Source organism: Malus domestica, chromosome 17, assembly GCF_042453785.1.
Source record: "Malus domestica chromosome 17, GDT2T_hap1".
Classification (NCBI taxonomy): domain Eukaryota; kingdom Viridiplantae; phylum Streptophyta; class Magnoliopsida; order Rosales; family Rosaceae; genus Malus; species Malus domestica.
This window is the reverse complement of record NC_091677.1, coordinates 15366351-15381867: the sequence shown is the minus strand read 5'-3', so window position 1 is coordinate 15381867 and position 15517 is coordinate 15366351. Positions and strand designations below refer to the sequence as shown.

The window sequence follows — 15517 nt, the reverse complement described above, 5'->3', positions numbered from 1 at the left end:
CTCCTCTTAGTTCTACCAAACTTGATCACACCGATCATCTTCTCTCCAATCCAACCAAGTATAGGTCTATTGGTGGTGGCTTGCATTATTTAACATGGACACGTCCTGATCTCTCATTTGCAGTCAATCAAATTTGCTAGTTCATGCATGCTTCTCGAGAACAACATATGCAGGCTGCAAAACGAGTTCTTTGATATCTTAAAGGCACTGTCTCTGAAGGAATTTGGTTCAAAAAGGGTCCTATTAACCTCACTACCTTCTCAGATGCTGACTGGGCAGGATGTACATTTGATAGACGTTCCACTAGTGGTTATTGTGTCTTTCTGGGTTCCAATCTCATTAATTAGAGTGCCAAGAAACAATCCACAGTTGTCCGATCATCCACTGAAGTTGAATACCGTTCTCTAGCCTACACTATTGCATAACTTACATGGATTTGCAAAATTTTCTGAGATATTGGTTTTTCTCTCTCTCATGTTCCTAATCTCTGGTGTGACAACATTTCAGCTATCTCTCTAGCTTCCAATACGGTGTTCCATGCCAGAACTAAACACATCGAAATCAACTACCACTACATTCGAGAATTTGTATTGGCTAAGCTCATCAAAGTCCAATTTGTTTGTAGTCAAAATCAATTGGCTGACATTCATACCAAGTCTTTGTCCAAAAGTCAATTTAGCTATCTCAAATCCAAGCTTCCACTTGGTTCAATGTTTAATCCTAAGCTCAGCTTTAGGGGGTGTATTAACATTGGGTTCTTTTAATCAGCAACAATGTTGATCAGTGGACCTAGTTGCTCAATAATTCCTGACAATAAATGACAGTATAAGTATGATCGTATAATGAATAAATCAAATTGACAAAGTTTGCCAAGGCAAAATATTGTACTATGTGCCTTCTATAAATAAATAATTTATTCAGTCGTGGGGTAAATCACATGTTGTATAAGTGACATGGTTTAATGGCATTCACAATACTCTAGGCCATGAATAAATATTGTATATATGTCACTAGGCAATGAATAATATATATGTGTGTGTGTGTGTGTGTGTGTGTGTGTGTGTGTGTGTGTGTGTGTGTGTGTATGTGTGTGTGTGTGTGTGTGTGTGTATGTTGATATCCAATTTGGTCACATATAATAATTTAACTAATGGGTTGTAAAGGAATATAAAGATGATCTTATCTTCCTCGTGCAGTGTACACAGCAGTAGTCATGTAGCTTTAATATAATGACAATGGGGATGCACTATATATACACAAATCATAAAAACAGATAACATATTGCTAATTGTAAAGCAAAAGCTGTAAAGCAAATGCATGATGTGATCTCCTGTTAAAGAATTTACACACATATGTAAAGCAAAATGATCTTATCAAAATAATGATAAATGAATAAAATAATAAAGAAAAAAGAATCTTATCTTACTGTTCCCGTGGCTTTTTCAGAAAATGGAGGGGGGGACATGCACTCCCCTTCATGATGAAAGTTTTATCTTTTTCAAAATGTTGATGGGCATCTTCTGACGGTTGCAGGTTGTGAAAATAAAATTCTTATCTTCTCTGTTTGTCCATCATTGTTCTAGCAGTGGAACTGTGACCAGAGACTTCATGCAAATCCGAAATCCGAAACGTACCTTCCCAGAGATCCTTCTTTTCCAGCTCCTCCCCATCCTTGTCCCTCACCGAGTTTGGCATCACCCTTGTAGATTCCAAAAGTAGCTTCTGAGTTGGCCTTGGCCCTTGTGAGGAGAGCAACATGTGCCTTTGGGATGTTTTCCTCTTTCCCTGCCCATGCCTTCAGTGTGCTATGCTGAAGAGCACGTCTAAAGGAGAAGGATAGAAACCACGGCTTATTTCCTTTGAGTTGGTTCATTGCGTTAAGGTTGAGGGTAGCCTCATCCTTACTCTGTCCACCGGATAAGAACACAACAGCAGAGACAGCTACATAGGTAGTGCGCAACAAGGCACGAACTGTGTACTCAGCAATCACTTCTGGTGAAGCCTTCTTGGCATCAAATCTTAGGGTAACCATGTTGGGTTTCAAGAGAGTCCCTTCAAGCAGGACATAGTGGTCGCTAAATGCCTTATAGCATGCGATAAGAACACGTTCGGTCATATCTGCACACTTATTGATGGAATGTGGTCCATTAACCAGGATCTCTGGCTCAACAATGGGGACTAGGCCATTCTCCTGGCAGATGATGGCATAATGAGCTAACCCGTTGGCATTCTCTTGGATGGACAGCTGAGATGGTTCAATAGGGCTAATCTTAAGCACAGCACGCCACTTTACGAACCGTGCACCAACTTCATAGTACTTCTGGCAACACTGGGCAAGGCCATCAAGACCCTGGGTTATGGTCTCACCATTGGTTCCGGCGAGCTCAACGGTACCCTGGTCGACCTTAATTCTAGGGAGAACACCTCTTTCCTTCAAGACATCAACGAATGGCTTGCCTGAAGTGGTCTTCTGGTAGAGGGTTTCCTCAAAGAGGATAACTCCACTAAGGTATTGGAGCACATCAGGGGCAGTGAAAAGGAGTTCGCGAAGAGCACGTCTATTTGATTGAACATTCTCAACATTGATGCTAGCAAAACGTTTGCCGATTATGCCATTTGACTCATCAGCAGCAAGAATACCCTTTCCAGGGGTCCCGATGTAGGCAGCATTGGCGATAAGCTCATCAGCGTATTTGCCTCTGTAAGCAGACATGTTTGATTGATGCTGAAGATTGAGAGAGGAAGAAGAAAACGAATTGGTTGTTTTCTAAGAGATCGAGAGAGAGGAAGAGATGATGGTTTAAGGTCTGCGAAGGTTTTCTGGAAAAGCCCCAAGATTGAGGTTTTAGGTTTCTGGGTTGTGCAGATTCACGGTGGTGAGATGAAAAAAATGAAAGAGAACCGATATAGTTTTTCGTGTCGATTCCCACAGATGACACCAAATGTTAATGCACAAAATCCTGAGGATCTTGGACCAACGTAAATCCGACAGTGAATCACACAAACGCACAAGAACACAAAGATGTATCGTGGTTCACCCCAATGTTTGGGCTACGTCCACATTGATGCTGATTGTGTATGTATGTATGGATTACAATAGATCGGCAAGGGAGCTCTCTGTGGATACAGCCCTTGCCATTTTACTCTCTGTTTGGCTGAGAGGGTACTGCCCTCTATTGTTGTGAGGATTGAGTGTGAAACCGTTTCCTCTGAAGGTATGGCTCTGAGACTCTCTGGAACTCTTAGTGAAGGTGAGTCCTCCTTTATGAGGGTGAGGGAGAGTCCCTTTTATAGAATAAGGGCTCCCTCCCCTTTTACATTTGTCATGAGCTTAGGGATGAGACCCAAAGACGAGGCCCAGTATATGGTACCAACAAACTTTAATGAATCTGTAAGCATGATTCTTTATTGGCCAATGGATTTAGTTAAGCAAATAAGCTTCTTGCAAATTTCAATCTATAGTTTATGTGATTATAGTGGCAAATTTCAAATTTGAGCCATTCACGAAAGTTGTAAAGCTTGTTAATTAGTACGAGCGTTTATATAATTTATTTCACTATTTTTCTGTTTTTATGTGATACTTGAAAGACAAATGTGTTTTTATGTTTGAAGTAATATTTATGTGACAATGTGGTATGTGTATACTATTTAGTATAATATTTTTCATTTGATTATTTATTGGCTTAAAATATATTTTCTTTAACAGGTAACGGGCCAAGTCATATTACCTATTAATATTAACTAGTCAATTTCTGGTCGGGTCATATATCCATTTATTTTAACGGGTCTTACACGATACGACCTGTTAAAATATCGAGTATGACACGAAAGCAATATGAACACAGAAAACACGACACGAATGTCAGATCTAGTTATTTCTCATCTTATAGTTAAGGAGAAACTCGAGTGAATATGTGAGTTGGAATTCAAGGTCGGTCCAGTTAGGTTTACAAGTTAATATCCAAGGCTATTATAAGCCTATTCCTCATCTTTAGTTTACCCAATTGCTATACAGAAAGGTGCCAAAGATAAAAATAGATACATTCGTCATGTCCATTGCCACAAAAAGTTCCCATTTTCGGTTTTTCCATCAGCTGTTATGATTAGTACATTGGACAATACTGTTTTATATCTTGAAAAAACTGTAGTTTTACTACCAAATAATACGGCTTATGTTACCACCCAAATCAGTCAATGAGTTAATTCATGGTGTAAATGCTAAAATAATAGATGTAGAAGCTCGTGGGGTTTCTTTTATTACTAAGAAGTTAATGTGTAGAAAATAAGTTTACTTTGATTGCAATAAAATAAATTAAATGAGTTTGGCTTCAGGGAGTTGACTTTGGATTTAACTACCAAGTTATATCTATTTGGGATATTGAAAGGGTAATACTAAGAAAACCAAAATTTTAAATTAAATCTGCAAACTAAATGATGTGTTACTAATAAGAAATAAGCACTTTAATCAATGCTGAAGTAATGATCTAATCATCAACAACCATATTATTTGGTTTAAAAAAATTTGGTCTTCCTAGCATTATCCAATTGGATAATGCTAGGGAAACCAAAATTTTTAAACCAAATGATGTGTCACTAATAGAAAATAAGCACGTTAATCAACATTGAAGTAATGATCCAAACATCAATAACCATATAATTTGGTTTGCAAATGTGGTTTAAAAAATTTGGTCTACCTAGTATTATCCATATGGGTAGTGCTAGGGAAACTAAAATTTTAAACCAAATTTGCAAACCAATATGTGTCACTAATAGGAAATAAATACACTAATCAACGATAAAGTAATGATCCAACAACCATATCATTTGGTTTGCAAATTTGGTTTAAAAAATTTAGCCTCCCTAGCATTATCCATATGGGTAATGTTAGGAAAACCAAAATTTTAAACCAAATTTGCAAACAAAATGATGTGTCACTAATAGAAAATAAGCGCGTTAACTAACGCTGAAATCACTCCCCAAAACAGTGTCCCCACCGTTTCACTTAAGGAAAAAAAAAAAACAATATAATTCAACCAATTTTACAGGAATTAATAAATTGGTGTTGGGGTAATTATCAAGAGATTGAAATCTAACACCTCTACTTATAAGTAAAAAGAAATATTAATAAATACTATTAGACCATAATATTAAGTAGCAATATTCAAACAACTTGAAAGATTTTAATAATCTATTTCTATTTGGTTGATTATATTTGTTTACCAAGTCGAACAAAACCAAGGAAGAAAATATCGGAAATATCGGTAGTCCGAAAACACGGAAATATCGATGGAAATATCGGGATAATATCGATATCGATAAAAATTACATGGAAACCACGGAAATTGTAAGAAAAACTTGGAAATTTTTAATGAAACTTTGTAGGATGTTTATTTAGTCAATTATCTATTAGTTTATCACAAAAAATTGGAAGGAAATGCATTGCATGATGGATTTAACTGATTTAAGTTGATTATATAGCGAGCTGGCAAACATTGTGAGTGTAGAAAATATGTAGTAATTAATGAAAGAAGTTTAAACACACTATAATCATTTATATATAATTAATTAGTACAATATTTGGAGGTTTTATTTAGGATATTAAAAAAAAAAGGGAAGTGAATAAAATGATGAAGAATAATGTGCCGAATTTGACACTTTAAATTTCTTACACATAAGAATAAGACTAAACTTTAATTTGGATGCCGATTATGTTTTTTCAAGTTTATATAAAGTAAAAGAATTGAATTTTGGAAGCCAGGAGTGTGTCAATTGAATTTTGGCCGGCGTGCAAGGTATCAATCTCTTCGTCTTGTCGAGTAGTACAACTTTCCTTTTTGTTTCACTCAATTTCGTTGAGTATTGAAAAAGTTATACTCATTTGAATCTTACCCAGTTTCCGGCGACCTCAGTGGCTTTCGAGGCAAGTTCCGGCCAAACCACAACGAGTCGGATGTCGTGTGAGGTACCATTCTCTTCGTCTCTTCGAGGGCTACAACTTTCCTTTTTGTTTCACTCAATTTCGTTGCGTATTTAAAAAGTTATACTCATTTGAATCTTACCCAATTTCCGGCGACCTCAGTGGCTTTCGAGGAAATTTCCGGCCAAACCACGGCGAGTTGGCCGGCGTGCAAGGCATCAATCTCTTCTTCTCATCGAGTAGTACAACTTTCTTTTTTGTTTCACTCAATTTCGTTGAGTATTAAAAAAGTTACACTCATTTGAATCTTACTCAGTTTCCGGCGATCTCAGTGACTATCGAGGCATTTTCCGGCAAAAAACGATGATTCAGATGTCGTGTGAGGTACCATTCTCTTCGTCTCTTCGAGGGCTACAACTTTCGTTTTTGTCTTGCTTGATTTCGTTGAGGTTTGACAAAGTTATGGCCGTTTAAAGTGGGTGTAAATTTTCGGCCGAAATTCTGATTTTCTCCTATTGGGAGAGTCCCACATCGCCCATGCTTGCTCACTGCCCTCGCAATTTGTCCTATAAAAGCCACATTGCCCTGCGTAGTAAGCCATATCTTGATCGCCCTTCGGGTTATGATCAAGTGAAGTATGTGTTGAGTTTTCTCAACATATTTAAGTATTTTTTAGTATTATGTGGCGATATTATCGATAATTTCGAAAATATCGCGATATTATCGATATTATCGATAATATCTCGATATTTTGACGAAAATCATTTGGATAGTTAAAAAAATATCGGATCTTCAAAAAAACGATAATATCGGCGATATTTTTTTCTTCCATGAACAAAACTAACAGGAAAACTTACCAGAAGAAATTGAGAGCACTCTCGCCCTATCGCTATAAGACGACTATCAGAACGATCGAGTCAAACCTATTCATTCGACCAAAGCCAATTGACTCGAGCACTTTCCAACTTTGGTGGACACCCACAAGGGGTATGATGTGTCGCATACTTCGTGCATCAAATGGTCATCTATTGGCAAAGATGACATACGTGATTCAGTCTCCCACACCATGTGAAGCTTGCTAGCTAGTTAAAACCGGACAGAAGTCGTCCTATGAAAACAGCTATTAAGAGCTCTCCACTTTCTTCCATGGTTTCATAATGGAATTTGATCAGAGACAGCTCCCCTTGGATCAATCCAAGGGCTTTGGCATCCTTCATCTGCTCCTGAGCAAGAGTGCTTGAGTACTCTTTCTCCTTCTTTGCATCAGTGGCTCTTTCAGCCAACTCCTTATTCGATTCAGGGACTTCAAACCCTTTCTCAATGAGATCCCAAAGTCCATGAGACTTGAGAATGGTTTTCATTCTGATTCTCCAGAATTCGTAGTTTCTGCCATTGAAAAATAGTGTACTAAGTTTAGAACTAGTTGATCCAGCCATATTAGACTCGGATCTGACAGATTTCAGTGTTTACAAAGCTCAGTATTGCAGAGAAGAAGCTGGTTGTGAGCTTGATTCTGCAAGCACAATTCACTCCCAGATGAAAGTTTAATCGAACTTAGGCTCTAAAGCCATGTTAGATTCTGTAATTTAGGTGGTTTATGATGGTTTTATTGCAATAACATTCAGCAAGAAATTGAAATGAAGAAAGGTGCAGAGAACAATGCAGAAGGGGAGAGGTAGAAGATGATGGTGCTGTTACACAAATTCCTTACTTCTCGATGAAGCATTACAAGTATGTAAGGTGTGAGAGGGCATAGGCGTATAGCCGTTGGACCTCCACTACCGAACAAACAGAACGGATCATGCGTAATGCACATGGATCACTGGAGTATCTCATCCAATATAACAGATGGCACCCATTACGCTTATGAGCTTGTTATAATCATGACCATCCATTTACAAACACTTAAACTGAAATGCAAAGCTTTTCAAATGAATCAAAACATTATTTTCTTCATAAACTTGGCTGCAAAGCTTAGACATCAACAAATGGAACCCGCCTTCGGTATTCTGCAAGAGCCCACAGGGGATAAATATTTCTATAATTTGCATAATGTAGCATGCAGTTCTTCATGAACGCTCCAGTGATTTCCTGCCATATATAATTAGTGATTAGAATTTATAAAACGTTTGAAGTAAAAATTTGAGCATACGTAGAAACAACACAACACGATATGTTATTTTGTTCGTATTTGTACTCGTCAAGTTTGCGATGCAAGTAATACTAAGAGAATTTGTTTTTTTTTTATTTTTCTTTTGGTTGGAACCCCACTTAGTGGGAAAAGGCTTTGTTGTTGTTGTTGTTGTTGGTTGGAACTAATGTGGTAAGCAAGATACCTGCTGAGGAAAATCACCATTTTCCATCTGAGAATTGATTATCAACTTTGCTGCACGATGGAGAGGTGTGGGGTCTCTTTCCGCCTGCCCTGCATGAATCAAACCCATCATAGCCCAAGCTGTGTGAACTAAATTTGATCGGTTTCCTTCAAGAGGAACGTACTCCTGTATCACCCGCCATAAAGTGAAATACTTTAGTCCAAGACAATGAGATCAATCAGCTAGCTTCAATCATAATCCACCTCTCATATTTTACCTTTTTTGGACATGAAAGGTAGCTCTCTCCCCAACCACCATTCTCTTTCTGGATTGCGAGTAGAAAACTAATAGCTTTGCGCATGGCTGCACAATTGTTGAAGGTCTTACCAGCAGCAGTTAGCCCTCCAAGAGCAAACCAGGTACCATATGTGAAGCAAACTCCCCAATTCCCGTACCTGTGCAAATGTTCCTTCACTAAGTTCTTTTTCTTCTCTAGTTTTTAATCAAAGAAAATTATATAATCAAATTTTGATTTAATCATATGATATACCATGAACCATCTGCCATTTGTACATTTTCAAGGTACAGTGCAGCAGCGGTAATAAATTGATCAATCTCTTCCTTCCTGTGGCCAGGGCATAACTTCTTAAACAAAACTAAAGCCTGGATTGCAGATGAAGTGCACTCAACGTATTCATGCTCAACCACAATGTCCGCGAAGAATTCTGAGGGATTGAACATCTGAGGGGAAAAAAGGACAATATCCTAGTAAGTATATACTAAATAATAATGATTTGAAAAAAATTTAGTTTGTTACTCATCTGACTAAGTTCGACAACATGACTCCAATTCTTTAAAATTCTTACTTCTAACCATTCTGCTGCTCCTGCTGGTTCCCAGGCTGCTAAGCCACCATTCTTACTCTACAATGAGACATAGTGAGATTAGTGAGATTTGTAATGACTAGAGAGACCTAATAGACCATGCACTGAAGAAAAAATGTATTGAAATGTTAAAACTTTTTAAAACTTTTTTAAAGTAAGGCAGCCATGCATTAGATCCAAATTTGATTGCGGCAACAAAATGCAACTCAAACTCATATCTATGACTGTCAGAAATAATAGTTGTCACCTGTAGGGAAATTAGGACATTGACAGCATCGAATAACCGCTCAGGCTCCATTTTTTCACCAACCATCTCTGGTGGCATCATCGATAAAAGCAGGCAACACTGTAGAGGGGGTTATGGTGAGAAAAATTGAGATTACATTTTAGACAACTAAGTTGAATTTGTTACCTTTAAACCCTCTGCAGTGCAATCAGAAACTTGCCATCCATGGTCTTGATCAGAGAAAGTCCACGATCCTTTGGAAATGTGGCGGTACATGCTTTTGAAGTCACCCGACGGATTGTCCTTGACCTTAACAATTTCAATCCAAAACAGTCACTAGTTAGAACAAAATAATGGATGCACATTTACATTTTACAAATATGAAAGTTGAATTGACTATATAAAAACGAACCTGAGATTTCTTGACGAAGTCATGTCCTCTAGCGAGTGTGGGTGCAATTTCATCGGTTAGATTGGAAGCAAGCAAAGCTTGAATGGCAAAACCAGTATCCCACTGTTGACTGCCAAAACTCTGCATGTATCAATAAAATGTATCAATTTATAATGTTTTCCAATGATTTAGAAGAGTAAACTTTTGAAACAGAAAAAAAAGGATCAAGAACAATTCATCGTATCATAAACTGTATTAACAAAATGTGTACTAACTTGCATCTTCATCCCATCCTCAGCAACCCATAAATAATCCGGTATCCTGGCAAGATGCTTTTTAAAATAATCCCCATTTGGATCTTCCACCCAACAAGCCAGCATGCATAACACCTTTTCCACACATCCAATGGTAATGTATCTGCTGTTTTCATCTTCATAATGAACATGCTCCATTGTTACTTCAAGAGCCCTTTTCCTGATCAGCTTGTTAAACGGCCAGCGAGTAAGAAGAGGCTCCGTACATACGTACAGACTATCCCATAAAAAGTCCTGTATCCAAGGATGAGGGTAGTAGATGTCCACCTGCAATCAAATTATTACTGCAATCAGTTTATTTACCAAAACAAGAAAACATGAACTAATTAGCTAACTTAATCAAGTTAAACTCACTTTAGCGCAGTGACGACGCACTCCCTTCCAATTAATTTCGCCATAAGGTTGAGCATAGAGTTCTTCTCTTAATTGTAGTATGAGAGGTGTGATTGGACCAACAAATCTTTTCCCATATAAATATGACATAGGCATGTAAACCATCCTACTGTAGCAAAACATTTTTGCTGCATTTGCATGATATAGAAGATATTAAAGAAGAAGACTATAGGTAGAGAGAGACTAATTTAATCAATAAACATGTGAAAGATTGAATTATTTGTACTTGTGGAGTCCGGAATTGTGCCAACCTGGATGCATAGGAAGAAATGAAGGCAAAATCCAAAACTCTGGGGGCATTGGGTTGCTTCCGGACCACTCAAACACACCAAGTATCTACAAGAATCAATTAAGCAAGATTAATTAGAAAGGCAAATGCTTTTACATAGTTGCAGTCTCAAACAGCACTAGTACTAAATTGAAGCAACTAGTCGCGTTTATTTTCGATAAAAAGAAAGTATCGTTACATTGATGAAGTAAAAGCAATTTAGACACACAATGCCCAATATGACTCCATCATTCTTCAATATACTGAAATAGCCAGGGTTATAAATATGATTTTGGTTTGCTACATGTAAAGTCATATTTGACATAATCTATTGTTAATAGGGATCCACCACTATTATAGAGTGTATCAACAATAATGTTAGTTTTGTGTGTCTAACTAACATTATTAAGAATTAAGTGTGATACATCTTTATACGTTGTCGATATTGCTCCGTTTTCGATAGCAAATAATCTCATGTAATTCAGCAATATATGGCATAGATAAAGTATCAATATGTTGTTGACGATTTGCATAATGATGGTGATATTTATGAACAGTTAACTGAAGCCTAATAAAAGCAATTAGTCTTAGTGTTGCACATAGGCATACCGAAAGCCAAGTTTTACCCCAAGAGGGGATGTGGGTAACACTGCCATGATCAAGAATCCACTTTCTAGCTCTTGCACAAGCCTTGTCTTGGCCACCATCAGGGCCTTCTCCAAGAATACGCATACAAATGTAGTTGAGAGCTGTGCAGAACATGGTGCTGTGTCCTTCAATGTGTAATCCCCAACCACCATCTTGGTTCTGAAATACCCGAAAAAGTAATGCATATTAATTAGCATTATTTATTCAGTGTTTTTTTTTTTATATACGAGCAGGACTTCAGATTTTGGAAGTGAAAACTCTTGGCCAACTTAACTGCAACCCTTGTTAGTAGTTTAACACAAATAAGCACATTTTGAAAAATTGAAATTTGATGCAATTTGTGTGAACAAAGACCAATATATATATGTATGTATGTATGTATGTATGTATGTATGTATGTATGTATGCAGGGGCGGATCTAATAAGGGACTAAGATGGTTCCAGGACCACCTGAAAGCTTGGATAAATGGCTGTGAAGACCTTCAAGGACCACCCAAATCTGGGCAGTGATGGAGAAGAACAACAGCCATGGCTCTTGCATGCTGTGCAAAACAGGAGGAAGAAGAAAGCTAATTTTTTTTCTTAAATGATGTCGTTTTGAGCCAAGTCATTAAAAAATTTTAAAAACTCACATGATAGAGCACTCACACTACCAATTTATATATTTAATAAAAGTCAAAACCGTTTAATATTTAATAAAACCCATTCATTAGTCAAATTGATTTCAATCATTCACACTACCAATTTTTGGAGGCAAATTCTTTGCCCTCCCACTTCTCATGCCCTCCTATTTGTGTGGTCACGGTTAAGTCACGTCAACATTTTATATTACTATTCATTTTTGTCTTATTATCTCTATAAAAAAAATGTATAAAATGTTGACATGGCTTAACCGTGACCACAAAAAATAGGAGGGCATGGGAAGTGGGAGGGCAAAGAATCTGCCTCCATTTATAGGGGTGTGATATCCACACACCCCATTTTACTTCTCACACACCTTTTTAATTTTCGGTCGTCGAATCGGATGAATTGAAGAAGATCAATGAACAAAAATTATTAAGGGTGTGTGAGAAGTAAAATAGGGTGTGTGGATAGCACACCCCCCCCCCCCATTTATATATACATAATTGTCTGCCTCTCACGCTTCCCAAGCCAGTATAAGGCCATCACCCATCAGCACTTGTCTGCCTCTTGTTCCCCACGCTTCCCAAGCCAGCCGAAAGCCATCACCCATCAACATCAACTTTAAAATTTCTATAAGTTTTCTAATTTAGTGTTAGTTAATACAGATTTGTTAGGATTTTTAGTTTTAGTATGAAATCCGTTGTGGACAAATTTAGTATTTCTAGCTTTTTTTGCATAAAGATTATGAATGAAAAGTTGTAGTTTGCTATTTATTTGTTCACCGCTATTTTCGTTTTTTTTTTTTTGGAGCTTTTATATTGGGACCATCCTATGTTAAAATCCTGGATCCGCCACTGTATGTATGTATGTATGTATGTACCTGATGATAGTATATGTAACGCAAAATTTCTTTGCGGTGTTCTGTAGGGAATACAGTATTAAGATGTCCTGTAATGTAAGTGCACATGACCTGCAAATTTTGAGTAGGAAATTGTAAAGTAATTAGTAACCCCCTAAAATTTGAATTTCGGTAAAAATCGAGAATATATGTGCTATATATTTTTAAGCCCCAAAACCGGAACATGAGATTCAAATAACATGATAGTAAATAGTAAACGCTCACCAAAGGAGGAAGGAAAAACAACGGGCCGGCATTTTCAGCTGGCCAATGGCCATCACTAGCCTGCAAAGCTGAAAAGAAGTGGACAGACCTTCTCAAAGCAGCGGTGGCCTTTTCGTATGTGATTTCCTCTCCATCCTCAACTTTCACTGGGGGAATTGTCTGTTTGAAGTTCTTCTCTCTTAGGAACTGTCGGTTAGTGAACAACAAATTGAGAGCGATACTAATGAGAGGATTAAAGTTATGATGATGATATTATTACTAATTAAATGTTATTAAACCCTAAAATTTTAATGGTGTTGCCCATCAGATAGGAAATGAAAACTTGTAAGCACCCGAAACAAGACGAACAAAAAGTAGATCTTTGTTTATTTGTTTGGTGGTTTGTTCTTTTTACAACTTGATGTGCACCTGCCGAACAAGGCTCCTTTCTTTTCCCCAACTAGGAATAAGATCGAGAGAAGCCCAAAAGCCCCCAACCAATAACAAGTAAATTTATATTAAGGGGTGGGGAATAAATCGGTATCAAACTCGACATTACAAGATTCGAACATAAGTACGTGAAGAGGAATATTATTAAACCCTAGTACCAAGTACGGTATATTCATCTTGAGAATGTTACTTGTTACAAAAACCGTTGATCATGTTCGACAAACACAACTTACAACTTTCATCATATTGTGCTCTCCTACATATGATTGACTAAACAATCTCTAAATTTAAATTGATTGTTTTTATTTTTTTATTTTTGCAAACATAATCTTTAGATGACGTGAAAAAGTAATATAACGTCTCTAATTATGCAGTTATTATACGGTGTGTTAATAATAAGTGGTGGATAAGTAGGTGCACCTATAGAGTGGCACATGTATTGTTTCTAATTAAAAACTACATGGGTGGAACCAAGATAACTAGAACTCACATTTAGTAGAAACATGATCAAATAAGTATCATAGGTTCATATTGGTGGGAAATGTTATTCTTGTCAAATTGTGGCTTATATTTGCACTAAACTAATTGACAACATTATAAGTTTGGACGAACTAATTAAAGTATACCTGCATTCGCCATAGGAGGTCACTATTGGGCTTAACCTGATAGCGAGTATTGTAGAAATGAAGACGAGCTTCTTCCACCTCAGCTCGCTCTTCGGTAGTTCCTGCTTCAGGGTCAAACTTAAATATCTGCCTACCCACGAAGTTGTTTGTGCTGTAGATGTATGGATCATTGCCACCATCTGCGACCTTAAGCTTCCACATTTTTCAATATTCTTTATTTCTTTCCTCTTATCAAGCACCTGTTGCATGCAAGCAATTTATAAGTCACAATGTATCTTTATAGGAAGTGTAACCCGCACACTCATTTTTACCTCCTACATACCTTGTTAATTTTTAGTCCATGATCTTCTTCAATTCATTTGATCTGACGGTCGAAAATTAAGCAAGGTGTGTGGTAACCAAAAATGGGTGTGTGGATAGCACTACCCTATTTATATCTTCACTTTTTGAGAGAGGAGAGAGAGAGAGAGAGAGAGAGAGAGAGAGAGAGAGAGAGAGAGAGAGAGAGAGAGAGAGAGAGAGAGAGAGAGAGCTGTATATAGGAACGTAACTATGCTTTCAATGGGTGAATGTATAAGTGAACTTCCTTTCTATATATATAGATAGAAACTTAAATGTTTTCTTAATGTGATCACCTTCCTTTGGAAATATATAGATAGAAAGTTAACTGTTTCCTTAAATGTTTTGTTATTAAGAAGTTATTGTGTGGAAAGTAAGTTTATTTTAATTGCAATAAAATAAATTAATTAATTGAGTTTGTTTTCTTAAATCTTACGCATCCATAATAATAATTTTTATGAATATTATTATAAATTTGATATTTACGATCAAGTTCGGTTATCATTCTAAAATCATATAATAGTATATTAATGCTAAGTATAATCATTTTTTTAATACAAGTATAACCAAAATTTTATCAAGGAAAGAGATTAAAAAGATAACAAACAAAGAGTATCAAATATTGATTTTAATTTACCGAAATGTCAAACCCACTAAACTTTAACTAATGACTTAGTAGGTATTTAATTACGACGACAGGTGAACAGTGTGCGGTCCATGTTTTAAAATGTACTTTATGATGTAGCAATATGGAGGGCAAAAATACCCTTTTTCACATTGAAAGAAGGTAATTCAGTTGATTTTTTTTTATTTTCACAGAGGACAGTTGCTATTTGGTGGAAAAATTGTAGTTTCAAAGGGACAAAAGCTCGAGCTGCGAGAGGAAAACTTATCCTCTGGCAGTAGTCAAATCAGCAACTTATTGGATCATAAGGAATGAACTAAGAGGGAAGTAAAAGGGATCTCTTCCACCAAGGTCACCGAATCAAGTGATCCGGACTTTTAAAATTTGATCTAATA

General features: G+C 36.8%; 2 protein-coding genes across 3 annotated transcripts; both read right to left on the bottom strand.

Moving 5' to 3' along the window:
• Positions 1-1606: 1606 nt before the first annotated feature.
• LOC114822445 (fructose-bisphosphate aldolase 6, cytosolic-like) lies at positions 1607-2793 on the bottom strand. Its single transcript, XM_029096798.2, has one exon. It carries the CDS (start codon positions 2711-2713, stop codon positions 1607-1609), a length of 1107 nt encoding a protein of 368 aa, XP_028952631.2. The 5' UTR covers positions 2714-2793.
• A 4807-nt stretch (positions 2794-7600) lies between these two features.
• Positions 7601-14782, bottom strand: LOC103426165 (beta-amyrin synthase-like). Of its 2 annotated transcripts, XM_070816267.1 has the most exons (16): positions 14481-14782; positions 14159-14397; positions 13104-13289; positions 12861-12950; positions 11318-11515; positions 10692-10776; positions 10402-10568; positions 10009-10314; positions 9755-9874; positions 9529-9651; positions 9364-9462; positions 9099-9155; positions 8783-8973; positions 8510-8687; positions 8254-8418; positions 7601-8008 (listed from the first exon to the last, which is right to left on the bottom strand). In XM_070816267.1, the coding sequence occupies exons 2-16, from the start codon at positions 14357-14359 to the stop codon at positions 7892-7894; spliced, it is 2283 nt and encodes a 760-aa protein (XP_070672368.1). In that variant the 5' UTR covers positions 14360-14397; positions 14481-14782; the 3' UTR covers positions 7601-7891. The 2 variants fall into 2 exon arrangements, with proteins under 2 accessions (XP_070672368.1, NP_001315803.1); NM_001328874.1 differs by lacking the exon at positions 14481-14782 and having other exon boundaries at positions 7892-8008; positions 14159-14359.
• Positions 14783-15517: the final 735 nt, after the last annotated feature.

Coding starts and splice junctions, on each gene's coding strand:
- LOC114822445 (XM_029096798.2), bottom strand. CDS start 2,713: ATGTCTGCTTACAGAGGCAAATACGCTGATGAGCTTATCGCCAATGCT.
- LOC103426165 (XM_070816267.1), bottom strand. CDS start 14,359: ATGTGGAAGCTTAAGGTCGCAGATGGTGGCAATGATCCATACATCTAC. Junction 9,875..10,008: donor AGGATGGGATGAAGATGCAA/GTTAGTACACAT, acceptor TGATACATGCAG/AGTTTTGGCAGTCAACAGTG. Junction 8,688..8,782: donor CAAATGGCAGATGGTTCATG/GTATATCATATG, acceptor ACATTTGCACAG/GTACGGGAATTGGGGAGTTT.